Genomic DNA, 14,795 nt, shown 5'->3' on the forward strand with positions numbered 1-14,795 from the left:
GTTCATAAGTCATCTTTTTCCTTATAATTCGTTATTGAGTTTTGTTATAGATATTGAAAATGATTGGGATAAGTGGCTTGTGGAGGTGCTTATATATTAAATTTCAGTGCTTTATATGTTCAAGTCTACTAGAGGTACCATTAATGCAAAACCTGTTACACTATAGTTATTCTTATTCTCTTAATCTTAGTACTTATTTCCTAGACCACAATATTTCTTAGATCCTCCACTTAATCAGGATATACTCAGTTTAAGCTTTAAGCAAAGAATTTTCTTTTCACAAGCCTACTGATACAATAAAGGGTAGAGACTTTCCACCATCGAGACGAATAACACTTCGTGCCGATCGAATAGCGCGCGCTCCATCCTTTTGCATCTTGGAGGCAGCTAGCAGGGCTCTCCATGCCGCGGCTCCAGAGGACGATCCTTGCTCCTCTTCTTCCTGCCGGATGATCTCTTCGGCGTTTTTGAGCTGGCCCGAGCGGCCCAAGATGTCCACCACCGAGCAGTAGTGCTCCATCGCCGGCGCAAGATGGTAGTCGGCACTCATCGAGAGGACAAACTCCCAGCACTCGGCGAGCAGCCCGAGATGGTTACAAGCCGTGAGAACTCCGGTGAAAGTGATCTCGTCGGCCAAGACTCCACCCAAGTTCATGAGCCGGAAGAAATCTAGCGTCGCCTGGCCGTGTCCAGCTCGAGCAGTGATCGTAATGACCAGGTTCCAGGAGATCAATCCCGTCTCGGGCATTCTCTCGAACATCCTAGCGGTAGCCCGAGCGTTTCCTTCGCAGGCGTACGCCGCCAGCATCGAGTCCCAGCTCACGAGGTTCCTTTCCGGCATGGACGCGAAGAGATCCTCGGCTTTCCTGGAGTTTTGAGCGTGTCCGGCGAGCAGCGAATTCCAGGATACCAAGTTGTGCTCGGGCATTCGGTCGAAGAGTTTCTTCGCTTCCTCGAGGTACCCGAGGCGACCGTAAGCCGCGATCATGGAGTTCCAGGAGATCACGCTGTGATGTGGCATCCTGTCCAGCAGCGACTTTGCGGCCTCCAAGTCCCCGCTTTGAGCGAGTGCCGCCACCATTGCGTTCCAGGACGAGGAGTTCCTTTCCGGCATTTGATCAAAGAGAGTTTTCGCCTCGGTGATCTTCCCGGCTTGAGCATGAGTCGTCAGCAGCATTGTCCACGCAACCACGTCTCTCTCTGCCATCCTGTCGAAGAGATCCATCGCTTCTACAGTGTAGCCGAGCTGAGCGTGCGCCGCCGCGATCGCAGTCCAGGAAACAACGTTGGACTCAGGCATTTCGCTGAAGATCTTCACTGCATCCTTGAGGAGCCCGACTCGAGCGTAGCCGGTTATCATGTCCGTGCACGAGAACACGTCGTGCTCGGGCACCGAGAGGAACATCCGCTTCGCCGACTCAAAGTTCCCGTTTTGGACGTGGAAGTGGATCATGGAGTTCCAGGAGACGATGTTCTTCCTCGGCATGGAGTGAAACACACTCTCGGCTCCTTCCAGATGCCCGCACCGGATGTAAACCAGCAGCATGGCGTTCCAGGCCGTGACGTTCCTGTGCTGCATCCCATTGAAAACCTCTTGGGCTTGCTCCAGGCCACACTGTTGCGAGAGCAGCGTGACAATCGCAGTGGAGGACGCGGCATCCCACTCCGGCATCTCGAAGAACACTTCCCTGGCATCGCCCAAGTCCCCGGAGTGCTGGACAAAGGCTTGGACGATGCAGCTCCAAGAGAGAACGCTCCGGATGGGAATTCTCCCCAGCAGTGATCTCGCTTTGCCAATATGCCCGCACAGGGCATAAGCGGCGATCATGGCATTCCACGATACCAAGTCCCACTCTGGCATCTTGTCAAACACTTCCTTTGCTAGCGTGGCATTTCCCTGTTCTCCATACGCTTTGAGAAGAACGTTCCACGAGATTATATCCTTCTGTAGCATAGTCGTGAAGAGCGATAGAACCTTGTGGATTTGCCCAGCCTGGGCATATGCCGAGATGATAGCATTTGAAGACACCAGGTTCCTCTCGGGCATTCTCGCGAAGATCTCCGCAGCGCGATCCAGATGCCCGTTCTGCGCATACGCTGTGAGAAGGATGTTCCAGGAGAAGAGATTGGGGCGGTCGATCAGGAAGAACACCTGTGTCGCGGCATCGATGCTGCCACAATCGGCGTACATCTCCACCAGGAGATTCAAGAGATACCTGTTCTTGCTGAAGCCACTGCGCTGGATGAGGCGATCGAGGCGCTGGCCACCGGAAAGATCCCTGATCTGCCCGTAATATCGGATCTTGGACGCGAGTTCTTCCAGATCGAGCGGCATCGATCCATCAGATGAGCGTTAGCAAGCGCCCGGATTATTCCTCCTTCGCCAAGATCATCGCGAGTTGTGCGCAAACCAGGGATCTTGCCCAGGGGAGGCGAGCGCATGAATCCATCCTGCAAAGCGGCCAGAGCTTGGATCGATACCTTGCCAATCTTCTCATCCGGATGTACGCTCGATGCGGCAGCCTGGAGGACGCGATTCGCGTCTTTGACAGCATCCCTGCCAAGAACGTCTTCTCCTACAGCGCGATGATCTCGGCCCTCTTCCAGGATGGAAATCCCCAAGAATCCAAGAGGATTTTCGATCGCATGCCCTGCCGCGACCTTGTGATCTGGACCTCGATGATCTCCGGCTACGCCGACTGCGGCACCACGCGCGAGGCCGGGTGGATCTTCGATCGAATGCCGGCCTGGAGCGTCTTCTCCTGCAATGTCCTCCTCGCGGCGAAGATCCAGAGCGGGCAAATCGACGCCGTGAGGAGCTTCTTCGAGATTATGCCGCAGAGGGACGTCGTGTCGTGGAATTCGATGCTCCATCTGTGGACCGTGACGAGCGAATTCGCGATGGCGAGATCCACATATTCCAAGAGCCCTAAACACAGCGTCGTGTCTCACAACGCGATGATGACCGCATTTGCCGAGAGCGGGCATCTACGGCAGTGCGTGGAGCTCTTCGAGACCACCGACGGCAGGGATATGCTCACGTGGAACTCGCTGGTTGGTGCGTACGTGGAGAATGGCGCCAGCGTGGATGTTGTGCTGCGTGTCCTGGACCACATGCCCATGTACGGCACCGTGTCGTGGACAGTGGCCATTACCGCACTTGCCGAGAAAGGGCATTTTGGCCGAGCAAAGGAGCTTTTTGATTCCATGCCACGGGGATCCAAAGATTCCATCTCTTGGAACGCGCTGCTAGCGGCATTCATCGCGACTTCTAGGATCGTAGATTCGAAGAGAATCTTCGATCTAGCGCCAAAGCATGGTGAGTTCTCGGTGACGAGCATGATCACAGCCTATGGACGCAATCTAGACATCGCCCAGAGCAAAAGATTCTTTGATACCTTGTGCTCTAGAGGCCTCATTCCCTGGAACTCTATGATCACGGCATTTGGAGACAATTCCTTGATAGAAGACGCGAAAGCTACATTCGAAAAGATGCCAATGCGAAACACCAGCTCCTGGAACGCGATGCTCCAGGCATATTCCCAGAACGGCGAGCTGCCGGCCGCCCGGGTGCTCTTCTCGCAGATCCCGGCGCCAAACGCGGTGTCGCGCACGGCGCTGGCCTACGCCTGCTCCCTGGGCGGGCACACGGACGAGTCGATGCGGATATTCCACGCCATCCCCGACAAGAACCTCATCTCCCGGAACGCGATGCTCACGGCATATGCCCACGACGGCCGCGTGGCAGATGCCCGGAATCTCTTCGATGCCATGCTCGAGGACGAGGACTTAGCCGTGGATCTCATCACCTGGAACGCGATGCTCCAGGCCTACGCGCTCAATGGCCACGGCCTGGAAACTCTTGATCTCTTCCAAAATTTGGAGCTCCACGGCGTGGATCCGGACGAGCTCTCCTTTCTCTCGGTCCTCCTGGCTTGCAACCATCTGGGAATGGCGAGCTTTGGGCGATCCAAGCTGCTGAGCATGATCGCGGATCACGGCGTTGGCGCTGGCCCCGATCACTACGGCTCCATGGTCGATCTGCTGGGACGCTCGGGAAGAACCGGCGATGCCGAGGAGCTCATACTGACCATGCCGTTCTTTCCTGACCAAGTTGCCTGGGGATCGCTGCTGGCGGCATGCCGGAAGCACAACGACTTAGATCGTGGATCCAGAGCCGCCGAGATTTTATTAAGAGCCGACGACCAAGCCTCCACACCTTATTTGCTGCTTGCGAGCCTGTATGCCGATTCTGCCGAGGACCATGATCTTAGTTTCCATAGCGCCACTTCTTCGCCCTTGTCTTCGCTTTCGTCGTCACCATCAAAGCTTGTCTGTGATCACGGTATAGTTATAGAAGATAGAACTTATAGAAGATATATAGAGCCTAGAGCTCGTCACCTTGTTGAGGAGGGGATGGTGGCGCTCAAGAGCTCTTCTTGATACCCATCTCGTTGAGTCTCCGGCAAAGCATGTTGTTCTCGGGCCTCCGGATCGTTCGGCAAAAGGGCCCGATGGTGGGATCCGTGATGTATCTGTAGATCACCTCGATCCAGGAGCTGTGCGAGGCTAGCCCCTCGTAGAACTCTGGAGCGATCTGCTTGAGCTTGTAGAGCTTGCTGCCGGGGATCCGCGGGAAGTCGTGGTGCTCGTTGTGGTAGCCGACGTTCCAGGTGAGGAGATTGAGCGGGCCGTAGTAAGAGTACGTCTCCTGGCCCTTTTGGAAGACGTAGTGCTCGGAGATGAAGTGCCCGGCCATGGGATGGAGTCCGCCACCCAGGAACGTCGAGAGGATGAGAAAGGCCAGTGGCTTGTAGCCCGCGAAGTATACCAAGGCGGCATCGAAGAGTAGCTGTGCTGATAAGTTAAGCGCCTCCCAGAGTCCTGGAGGCTTTGGATTGACGAAGAGTGGCCGGAGAGCGTAGAAGAAGAGCTGGAAGAACACCCAGACGATCTTGCTAGCGGTGTTCCTGACGATCCGGCCCTCGCTGTAGCTGGGGATGTCGACGTCCAGGCCCTGGATCCCCTGATAGTTATGGTGATCCAAGTGGTACTTCTGGAACGTGATGGACATGGGAATGCCGACTGGGAGATTGGCAAAAATCCCGAGGATTTTGTTGAGGAGCGGCGTGGCGAAGACGAGATTGTGGCTCAGCTCGTGGATCGCAAGGAAGAGGTTGTGATTGAGGAATGCGCCGAAGAAATACGCGAGGAGGACGATGGAGGGCCAGCCGAGATCGCGGACCAGGGCCGCGGCGCAAATCTGGAGCAGCACCACGCCGGCAATCTGCACAAGAACTGGAGGAATGAATCGAAATATCGCGAATCGGAGGCGCCAGCATCCCACATTGCCCCGCGGCGATGGGGATTGAGCGCTGGAGCAAGGAGAGAAAAGGGCGGGGCGCTGACCTTAAAGAAGCCCGATGGATCTGGCCCGAAGAGCTCCTTGATCTCCGGATACGCGGCTAGCATCTGGCGCCGCCTCAATGCGTGAGGCTCGTCGCTCTCGGACCAGAAGAACTCCTCCGCCATCGCGAGACCTTCCCTCCTCGAAATAAAAAACTCGCTAACCCACTTTACAATTTATAGCCCCCACGAAAAGTCCCGGGTTCGAGACCAGTGGTAAAAATCTGCCTTAGATTCCCCAGAGAATATCCGCTCGATTTAAAACGCACGGAGGTTGTTCTCTTTATAAGAAATTCCTTACTTCTATCAACGTTTTTAGCTCTTTGTGGTGATTAAATTGTTTACCATCGTGACAAGCGCTGGAGTTCCTTTGGCCATTATCTCTAGTCTCGATTTTGCCGGTGCGTGCGCGAACAGCGACAGACCAAACGCGACGAGCTGCGAGAATTTTTACACTTGTGAGTGGCCGAATCAAACAACAACGGAAAGCTGCCAAGGATGTGAATTGATAGAGGGGAGCGTAAAGACCTCTGGAAGATAAAGGCGCGAGGACAAAAAGCCCTGCCATAACCGAGGCTCCAAGTCGAAGAAAGCGCTAAAAAACCTCCGCGTCGCGTATAAGTCGAGCTGGGATAAGTTTGTTTGAGCAGAGAACGAAAAACCAAAAGAACAAAAAAGAGAGAGAGAGAGAGAGAAAGCTTACCTTGAGTAATATGTCCATGCCAAAGCAGAAAAACTCCCGCTGTCTCTTTCTCTCGATCGGCCAGAGATCGGCCCATACTTCAGCTGATAAATCGTCGGGGAGAAGTGTGACACTGCTGCTACTTCTACTGCTACCGAGCTGGCGAACGATAGCGTCTGCGACCACCGGAGCCGCGGCTAATGTTCTCGCAACCATGTAACCTGGAGAGAAAGATCAAAAGAAAGTTTTGCAGTGAAAAAAGAACGACATTGCGAAGAAAATCGTCTATAAACTTACCAGTGGATGGATGAACTAGGCCTGCGGTACCTCCGATGCCCAGGACTCTTTGTGGAATAACCGGAAGAACACCTCCCATTGGAATCACGCAGACTCTACACGAAACTCGCAAACTTTTAGATGCGAAGGACGAAAGCATGGCACTTACTCGTCCTCTTCGATGCTCTTTACGTGAATGCCCAGGTGCCTGAGCCGTACCTCCATTCTCTTTTGTATCTCTTTGAGGGGCACGCCGGGTCTCGCTACTAGAGAAGTCTCCTCTGCAAAAGCACTGGAGAAGCATAACGAAAAGGAAAAGGAACTTGCGGATGCGAGCTCTGTCCTACCTAGAAAGATCTTGGTTGACGAGAACGGCATGGCGTAGAGAAAAGTTGGAAGCTTCTTGTTGCCACGAATCATCTCAGGATTTCCAGCCAAGTGCGAGTCTCTCCAGTCCATAAAGACCATCTTGTCCAGATCAAATGGATGCGAGTCCACCTGAGAGGATGGATCACCAAGCCAAAGAAAGTAGCTTTGCGAAAGAACACGAGAGAAACAAAGCTTACCTCGGCCACAATCCCATAAGCCACCTGGTATCCTGGATTGAAAGGCTGGTCATACTGCACGAGGCATTTCGAAAACCCGGTTGCGTCGAGAACCAACGCGCTTTCGAGACAAGTTCCATCCTCACACGCGACGCGAGATTTCTCTCTGTCATGCACTACGTTCTTCACCTGAGAAGAAAAAGAGAGAACGAAAAACTCGTGAGAAAGAAAGAAAAACATGAACCAACTCGCGAGAAAGAGAACGAGGAAGAGCAATGAACGAACTTGCGAGAAAGAGAACGACGAAGATCAATGCATGGAGCATTGCGACGAGAGATTCCTCTGTCATGCGCTACGTTCTTCAGAACAAAGAAAAGGAAACAAAGAATGAGAACTCGCGAGAAAAAGAACAAGGAAGATCAATCCATGAAGCATTCTCAACGTCCGGAAAGAGAGAAGGAAAACTTACCTTGGTTGCCAGGAACTGGACGCCATTAGCGATGCACTGCTCGGTCATCTTGGCTTTCAATCGCTTCCTGTTCACGCGTCCATATGGCCGCTGCAAGAACTTCTTGACACCATCATCGATGTAAACCACAGCGCTCGCCCAGGTGTGATCCAAGCAATCGAGCAAATCCAGCGCCTCAAACTCGTCCACCCAGACGCCATAGTTATTCGGCCAGATGCTGAGCGGGCAAGGATCGATGCAGCAAACGCTAAGCCCGGCGGCGGACACTCGAGCGGCAACTGCGAGCCCGGCAGGCCCTCCGCCCACCACAACCAGATCCAGAGGCCCTTTCCTGGACGGATTGAATAGCGGGAGCTCGTAGCTCAAGCTCTCCTTCTTCCTCTCCGGGACGAGCTCCAGCAGCATGGACGAGCTCGCGGAGCCGGCGCTGGATTTCAGCCTCGCCTCAATTCTCCGCGAGCTCGCTCCATTCTGCTGTGGCGCTAGGGCTAGGCGATTACCTCCAAAGCCGATCTTCCTCGTCAGGAGCTCCTGGTGCCTGGCGCCGCCGGAGAGAGTAGCGGGGGATTCGAGCGCTCCCGCCATGGCCGGCATTGCGATGATCTTCGCGACCTAAGCTAGAGGAGGATGCGCCTGGCGCGATACCATAGCCTATATCATCCAAGGCTTTGTCGCCTCTCCACTGCGAGGTTCTCTCGTTTGGATTCGGCCACGTGGCCCATTTATCTGTGGTGTTGCGCATTTGCTTATTGGATTTGGTGGTTGATTGCGCAAATGGATGAAATAGTAAAAGAGAAAATTCTCCCACTTCCAGGACAACTCCAGAAAGGTTATTAATCAATAAACATTCGCTACTGGCTCAAAAGGTGGAACCACCCGTGATTCCTCGAAAGAGTTATCTGCAAAACAAGTAAAGATTAGCATATTGACAATCACTTTGATGGAAGATGTGCAACCAGAGATTAAAGCCAAAGTCTGATCCTTGCCTTGATTTGGTTGTTGTTTCTATCAGATGTTTCCTCAGGTTGCCCTCATCTCCATATTGAAACGAAGCTATGAAAATGGCATGAGGGTGGGATTGTTCAATCGGTTGGCGGGGCAACCGATGAGAGGGGCCTCCAGTGCATGTTGGAGGTTTGGGAGAGTATGGGGAGCAGGTGGAGCTCACATATGGGGACTTATAAAGAATGTTATAAAATAAAATGTATTTTAATCCAAAAACCAACAATGAATATACTACACACTTATACTCCTTGTAGAGATTCACCATGACAATATATCATACTTGTATAAAGAGGAAATAAACAAATAACTTGCTTTTCTTTATGATATTTAAGTGTGTGAAGGTCAAGTGTACAGCTACAATGCCATATACTAATATTAGCATAGTGGGATTTTGGTAGCCGTCGGATTGGTTTTAATCCGGACCACTCGCTCCTGTATATAAACTAGGGTTTTTGGGCTAATTGATATGCACATTTCTGTATTCCCTTATGCATTCACATTGGTAGAGATGAGGGGCACCTTTGATTGTCCCTGGGGAGTGCTTGGATTTGGGATTTCGGTTTAGATTTAGCTTTTGCATTGTCTAGATCTAGCTTTTTCCATTTCCTTTTTTTTGTTCTTTCCTTTCAGGATTTTGATTTAGATCTAGCTTTTTGCATTGTTTAGATGTACCATTCGTTCACGGCACATGGTACAACTCCTCCTGCTCTTGGTGCCAATCCTCGTGTTCGACCGGAGTTCTTTCGTGGGAATTCTGGGGATGATGTGTACCATTGGTTCGATCACTTCACGGTGATTGCCACGTATCATTCTTGGGATGATGCTCGACGTTTGCGTGAGTTCCCCACATGTCTTCAAGGGACGGCATTGCATTGGTACAATGGATTGAGCGCAGCCACTCGTGGCGATTGGAGTGTTCTTCTGGACATCTTCAAACGCGCCTTCGGACATGCCGACGATTGTGATGATGCCTTCCAACAATTGTATCATCTTCGCCAAGGGCCATCTGAGTCAGTGATGCAATTTGGTGTTCGTTTCCGAAGTCTTTTGCTTCGTGCAGAGCCAAATATGTCGGAGCGGATCAAGCTAGGAATGTTGTGGCCAACACTTCGTCAAGATCTTGTCGGACTTGTGCATGCACTTGCTCCTGCCACTCTTGACGATGCTCTTTGCTTGGCACAACGTTATGAGACGTCGCCTCTTCCACTTTTTGCTACACGTCCTTCAGCTCCACTTCCTATGAGTGATGGTCCTGTTCTCATGGAGGTTGATGCTGCTACTACTCGAGTCCAAGGACAAGGGCGAGGACGTGGTCGTGGCTGTGACGTTCGTTGCTGGGCGTGTGATGAAGTTGGTCATACTTATCGGCGTTGTCGGCGCTTTCCGGATTGGCGACCTCCATTTCCGAGACCTTGGCATCAGCAACGTCCCGTTGGTGCTGCTGCGGTGGAAGGTTTGGATACCGAGGTGCATTCGGGAAACGAGGAGTTGTGCGAGTAATGGAGGAACCTTACACGAATAAGTTAGTGACCCCTTCATCTTTCTTTCGGGAGTATCATCAAGGGGTTCACTCGGCACCGGTTCATCAAGTGTTTACTTTCCAAGCTCGTTTTTATAACAAAAGGTCTCCTATTCTTCTCTCCGTGTTGGTTGATATAGGTTCGAGTTTATCTTCTATTGCTCGACCTGTTGCCACACGTTGTTGTCTACACTTGCGTCGTGCGGCGGATCCAGTTTTCATTCTTTATGGCAACGGCCGTACACATGCATGTGCACGAGATGAGGCGAACCTGGTTGTGCGTGTGGGCGATCTTGAGCTTGAGTTGCAGTCGTTGCGGGTGGTGCCGAGTCAAGCTTTTGACCTCATTCTTGGTATGGATTGGTTGCAGCACAATCATGCCAAGTGTGACTTTGAGGCTTCTCCCCCTTGTCTCATACTTCATTATGTTTCATCCATTCCTCTCACTTCCATACCTCTTCGTCCCTCTACTTCTACCTCTGCTTCTATTACTTTTGTTCCCCCACTATTTCCTCTTGTGTTTCCATCTTGTTCTGCTCTTCCCTTTTCTGATCCCTCTGATGATCTTTGTGTTGTAGCTGTTGACCAGCTCATGAAAGGGTATTTGAATTTGACCTATCGTCTGGGGCCAAGATTGCCACATGTCATCCCATTCCAACCGGGGATGCTCGTCCAATCAACGTTCCTGTTCGTCGTCGGTCACCCAAGGAGATCAAGATTTTACATGCAAACGTCAAGGAGATGTTGGAGAAGGGTGTTATTCAGAAGTCGCGGAGTCCTTGGGCATGTGAACCTCATCTTGTGACGAAGCCTGATGGGAGTATTCGTTTCTGCATCGACTATCGTCCGTTAAATGCGGACGTGTACCCTCTTCCTCACACTGCTGATCTCTTGGATTGTCTGGGGCGAAGTCGTTGGTTCACCAAGCTTGATCTTGCTTCTAGGTATTGGCAAGTACTGATGGCCGAAGAAGATATTCCTAAGATTGCTTTTCGTACACCATTTGGTTTGTACGAGTTTTTGGTTATGCCGTTTGGTTTGAACAATGCTCCAGCAACTTTTCAGGGGATGATGGACGAGGTTCTTTGCGATATGCCGGAGGTGACGGCTGACTTCATTGATGATGTCTTGATCCACTCGGAGGGGATGTGGGAGGAGCACATTCGTGATGTTTGTAAAGTGTTGGATCGGCTACGCGACGTTGGTTTAAAGTTGAAGCAGTCAAAGTGCGTGTTTGGGTCCAAGAACACAACTTATCTTGGGTACCGTATTTCTCGTAAGGGTTTGCAAGTTGATCCTGACAAACTTGTGGCTGTTCTAAAGTTCCCTACTCCGAAGTGTGTGAATGATGTGAAGCGCTTTTTGGGTAAGGTGCAATATCTTGGTTGTTTTGTGGATCATCTTTCTGATCGCACTACACCATTGCGAGCGTTGCTGAAGTCATCAACGTCATCTTTCATCTGGTCTCCCGATTGTGAGCGGGCGTTTGTGAATCTCAAAGAGCTATTGACGACTCCTCCGGTTTTGGCATATCCTGACTACACTCGACCTTTTATTTTGCGCGTGGATGCTTCTGACATTGGTCTTGGAGGTGTGTTGATGCAAGAGAGCTCGAGTGTGCCTGGTCAGTGCCATCCCATTGCATATATAAGCCGTACATTACAACCAGCGGAGATGAACTACTCCACGACGGAGAAGGAGTGTTTAGTAGCAGTCTGGGGTTTCGAGAAACTTCATGCATATCTACATGGTTCTCGGACGTTACTTGAAGGTGACCATGCTGCTGTTACTTCATTATTGAAGCGGAAGAACCTAGTTGGTTGTACAGCTCGATGGGCTTTGAAGCTTCAGATATATGATTTCGATGTTGTTCATCACCCAGGGAGTTCTATGGCTGATGCTGATGCCCTTTCTCGAGCTCCTTTTCCTTCTCCACTCACTTCTCATGTTTCTGACGAACTTGTTGTTCCAGCATCTGTGGATTTTCTAGATGAGGATTTTGTGCCGTCGGCAGTTGCTGTCCTTGACGTTCAGTGTCCACAGAGCGCAGAGCAAGATCTACCTTCTCTTGATGAGGTTCGCGAGGCTCAAAAGATTGAGCTGTGGATTCGAAAGCTTCGAGATGGGTTTGAGAATCCTGCATCACTTGCTGATGACTTGCCTTTCCGGCATTTACATTCTCAATATCACTTTGAAGATGGCCTTCTTTATTTTGTGGGGACGGATCCTGATGATCATTTATGGCTGGTGGTGGCTTCGGTGTTTATTCCGCGGTTTTTCCATGCCTACCATGATTCTCCTATTCTAGGTGGGCATATGGGACACCGTTGTGTCACCGAGAAGCTGCGTAGATCTTTCTATTGGCCAAAGATGTGACATGATATTATCCGGTATGTGCGTAACTGCGTTTGGTGCCAAACTTGTAATACTCCCCCTTGTGCTGCGGAAGGACGGTTGGAGTCAATTGCAGTTTCTCGTCCGTTTGAGTTGGTGGCGTTTGATCTTATGGGACCTTTTCCACGATCGACTGCTGGCAATGAGTATGTTATTATTGCTTCTGACTATTTGACTCGTTGGGTGGAAGTTGGTGCTTTTGCTAGTGCCTCTGCAACTGTTGTTGGATACTTCCTCCTCAATCGAGTGGTGTTCCAGCATTCTTGTCCAGAGCGGATTCTTTCGGATAATGGTCCTGCATTTATGGCTGAGGTATTTCATGTTTTGACATCTCGGTTGGGGATACGCCACACTTTTACGAGTGCTTATCATCCACAATCAGACGGTCTGGTGGAACGGCTTGTTCGGAAATTTAAAGGGATGATTGCGAAGTATGTGAACTTTCAGTATTCGGATTGGGATGGTTATTTGTTGTCTCTTCGGTATGCCTATGTCACAGGGGTGCAGAGTTCTGTTGGTGCTTCACTATATAAACTTCTATATGGTCATGATCCAATATTACCAACAGAGCTGGGTTTACCTTCGCGATTGCCACGAGCTCCTAATGCTAGGTCATGGGATCAATATTTGACAAGCATTCTTCCACTTGTCCGAGCAGAGTCTGCTAAACACTTAGGCCACGTACAAGTGGGACAACAACGGTGCTACAATTCCCATCATCGTCTACCTACGGAGTACAAAGTGAATGATTTGGTGTTAGTCCGTTTTCCCCATCTTACGATACGTGATTTATCTAAGGGGCTCCTTGCACAGTGGAAAAGACCGTATCGGGTGTTGCGGCAAGTTGGACCACAAGTTTATGAGGTTCGGCATGGTGTTCAGCAGGCCAATCCTCCGGAGATTATGCATGTGCAGCAGTTAAAACGCTTCATATAAAGGGATCAGGACCAGTTAATACCGTCTACAGATCCACCAATGCCTCCTCCTGACATTCCTCCAGATCCCGGCCCATCTACAAGAGAACCCTGACAGCCTTCCATTATTCCGAGAGGAGGGGATGATGTGAGGGCCAAGTGTACGGCTACGATGCCGTATACTAATATTAGTGTAGTGGGATTTTGGTAGCCATTGGATTGGTTTCAATGCGGACCACTCGCTCCTATATATAAGTTAAGGTTTTTGGGCTAATTGATATGCACATTTTTGTATTCCCTTTCCATATTCCATACACTCACAAGTGAAAATGAAATAAATAAATATTTAATATAATAATTTACTTTTGTAAAGTCTATAAATATAAAGAGGATACAGCCACAACAACAATGTATCATCTAATTTCCATTGCATTCTATTCTTCCATTGTGCCATGCCATAATTGAGGATCTAAAGTTGCATTAGATTAAATAATGATAATCCTAAATATGGTGAAAAGCTCTAAAGAGAAAAGAAGAATAATAGAACAAAAGTAAAAGCATAATCTCAAACACTGTAAATCATTAGAAAAGAATTTTGTTTTCCAAGGACAAATTGTAATGTTTCTTAAATTCTCAAGATATGTAATTTCTTCTCTTTGCTCAAACACTTCCAACTTTTTTTTTATAACAACTAGAGACTAATTATCAACTCGATAGACAAGAGTCCAACCCTAACAATAAAGTGAGAATGAATAAATATAAAAGTGGAGCAAGTAGATTGTAAAGTAAGGATGAATGTAACAAGTCTAAACATAACATTTAACCCCAATGTAGTGAGGTTGAATAAATATGATAATAGAGTGAAGCCAAACATAATTGGCAGAATGAGGACAAGTGTAGTAAGTTTATGTTATGAATGTAACTGCGGGTATCAAAAGTTATTTGTTAGTTAATACTTTCATATATTCTTTCTTTACTGCCACGACAGGAGAAGGTCAATATTGTTAAATCCTTTATTAGTCTCCACTCAAACTAGTTGAGCAACCAATTATCATGTATGTACTTATGCCAAATAAACATAAGGTATGAACTCTTATGTGTTTTTTGTTGAGCATATTCAGCCCGATAGTAGAAATTTATATATTGGCTTGCACTTATTAGTGTTAGGAACCCTCATGATATTGAGTTTGATCCCTAAATATTCACAAAATGATAACTTACCATGTTTACCAAGCATCCTTGATATTATGCACTTTATGTTAATTCTATTCGGTCCAATTGTTATTTATAAAAAGCATCTAGATTTACTAATTTAGCATATCTATAGAATGTAAAGATTGTCTTGAACACAATAGTGTTGGTCCCATGTCCAAATTGGCAATCTAATACCATTCTATATTTAGTAATTTCGAGTTAACTTTTGGTACTAAAGGTGGCTAAAAGTGAAAGCCCAAAAGATGTGTTCTTCAAAGGGGGGGAAGTATAGAGTTCCAAATGTATAGTAAGGATAGTGGGTAGGTCAGGCATGGCTAACCAACCTGAGATATAATCTAATTCCCATTTGCATATTTACCTTTGTTTTGCA

General features: G+C 49.2%; 4 protein-coding genes across 4 annotated transcripts; 1 reads left to right on the plus strand and 3 right to left on the minus strand.

The window, feature by feature from the left end:
- Positions 1–277: 277 nt before the first annotated feature.
- Positions 278–2,191, minus strand: LOC9641845 (pentatricopeptide repeat-containing protein At4g02750). The gene has a single exon (XM_002971247.2). The coding sequence runs from the start codon at positions 2,189–2,191 to the stop codon at positions 278–280; it is 1,914 nt and encodes a 637-aa protein (XP_002971293.2).
- A 710-nt stretch (positions 2,192–2,901) lies between these two features.
- Positions 2,902–4,364, plus strand: LOC112346590 (pentatricopeptide repeat-containing protein At4g02750-like). Its single transcript, XM_024675909.1, has 2 exons — positions 2,902–4,241; positions 4,352–4,364. Exons 1-2 carry the CDS (start codon positions 2,902–2,904, stop codon positions 4,362–4,364), a joined length of 1,353 nt encoding a protein of 450 aa, XP_024531677.1.
- On the minus strand, positions 4,245–5,560 carry LOC9641846 (sphingolipid delta(4)-desaturase DES1-like). The gene is made up of 3 exons (XM_002971248.2): positions 5,410–5,560; positions 4,402–5,287; positions 4,245–4,334 (listed from the first exon to the last, which is right to left on the minus strand). The coding sequence occupies exons 1-2, from the start codon at positions 5,530–5,532 to the stop codon at positions 4,427–4,429; spliced, it is 984 nt and encodes a 327-aa protein (XP_002971294.1). The 5' UTR covers positions 5,533–5,560; the 3' UTR covers positions 4,245–4,334; positions 4,402–4,426.
- A 63-nt stretch (positions 5,561–5,623) lies between these two features.
- LOC9642531 (lycopene beta cyclase, chloroplastic) lies at positions 5,624–8,069 on the minus strand. Its single transcript, XM_002971249.2, has 8 exons — positions 7,379–8,069; positions 6,931–7,098; positions 6,712–6,862; positions 6,534–6,645; positions 6,386–6,480; positions 6,110–6,309; positions 5,935–6,033; positions 5,624–5,844 (listed from the first exon to the last, which is right to left on the minus strand). Exons 1-8 carry the CDS (start codon positions 7,970–7,972, stop codon positions 5,722–5,724), a joined length of 1,542 nt encoding a protein of 513 aa, XP_002971295.2. The 5' UTR covers positions 7,973–8,069; the 3' UTR covers positions 5,624–5,721.
- Between the last annotated feature and the right edge of the window lie 6,726 nt (positions 8,070–14,795).

This window comes from Selaginella moellendorffii, unplaced genomic scaffold (genome assembly GCF_000143415.4).
Source record: "Selaginella moellendorffii unplaced genomic scaffold, v1.0 SELMOscaffold_16, whole genome shotgun sequence".
In the NCBI taxonomy this organism is placed as follows: domain Eukaryota; kingdom Viridiplantae; phylum Streptophyta; class Lycopodiopsida; order Selaginellales; family Selaginellaceae; genus Selaginella; species Selaginella moellendorffii.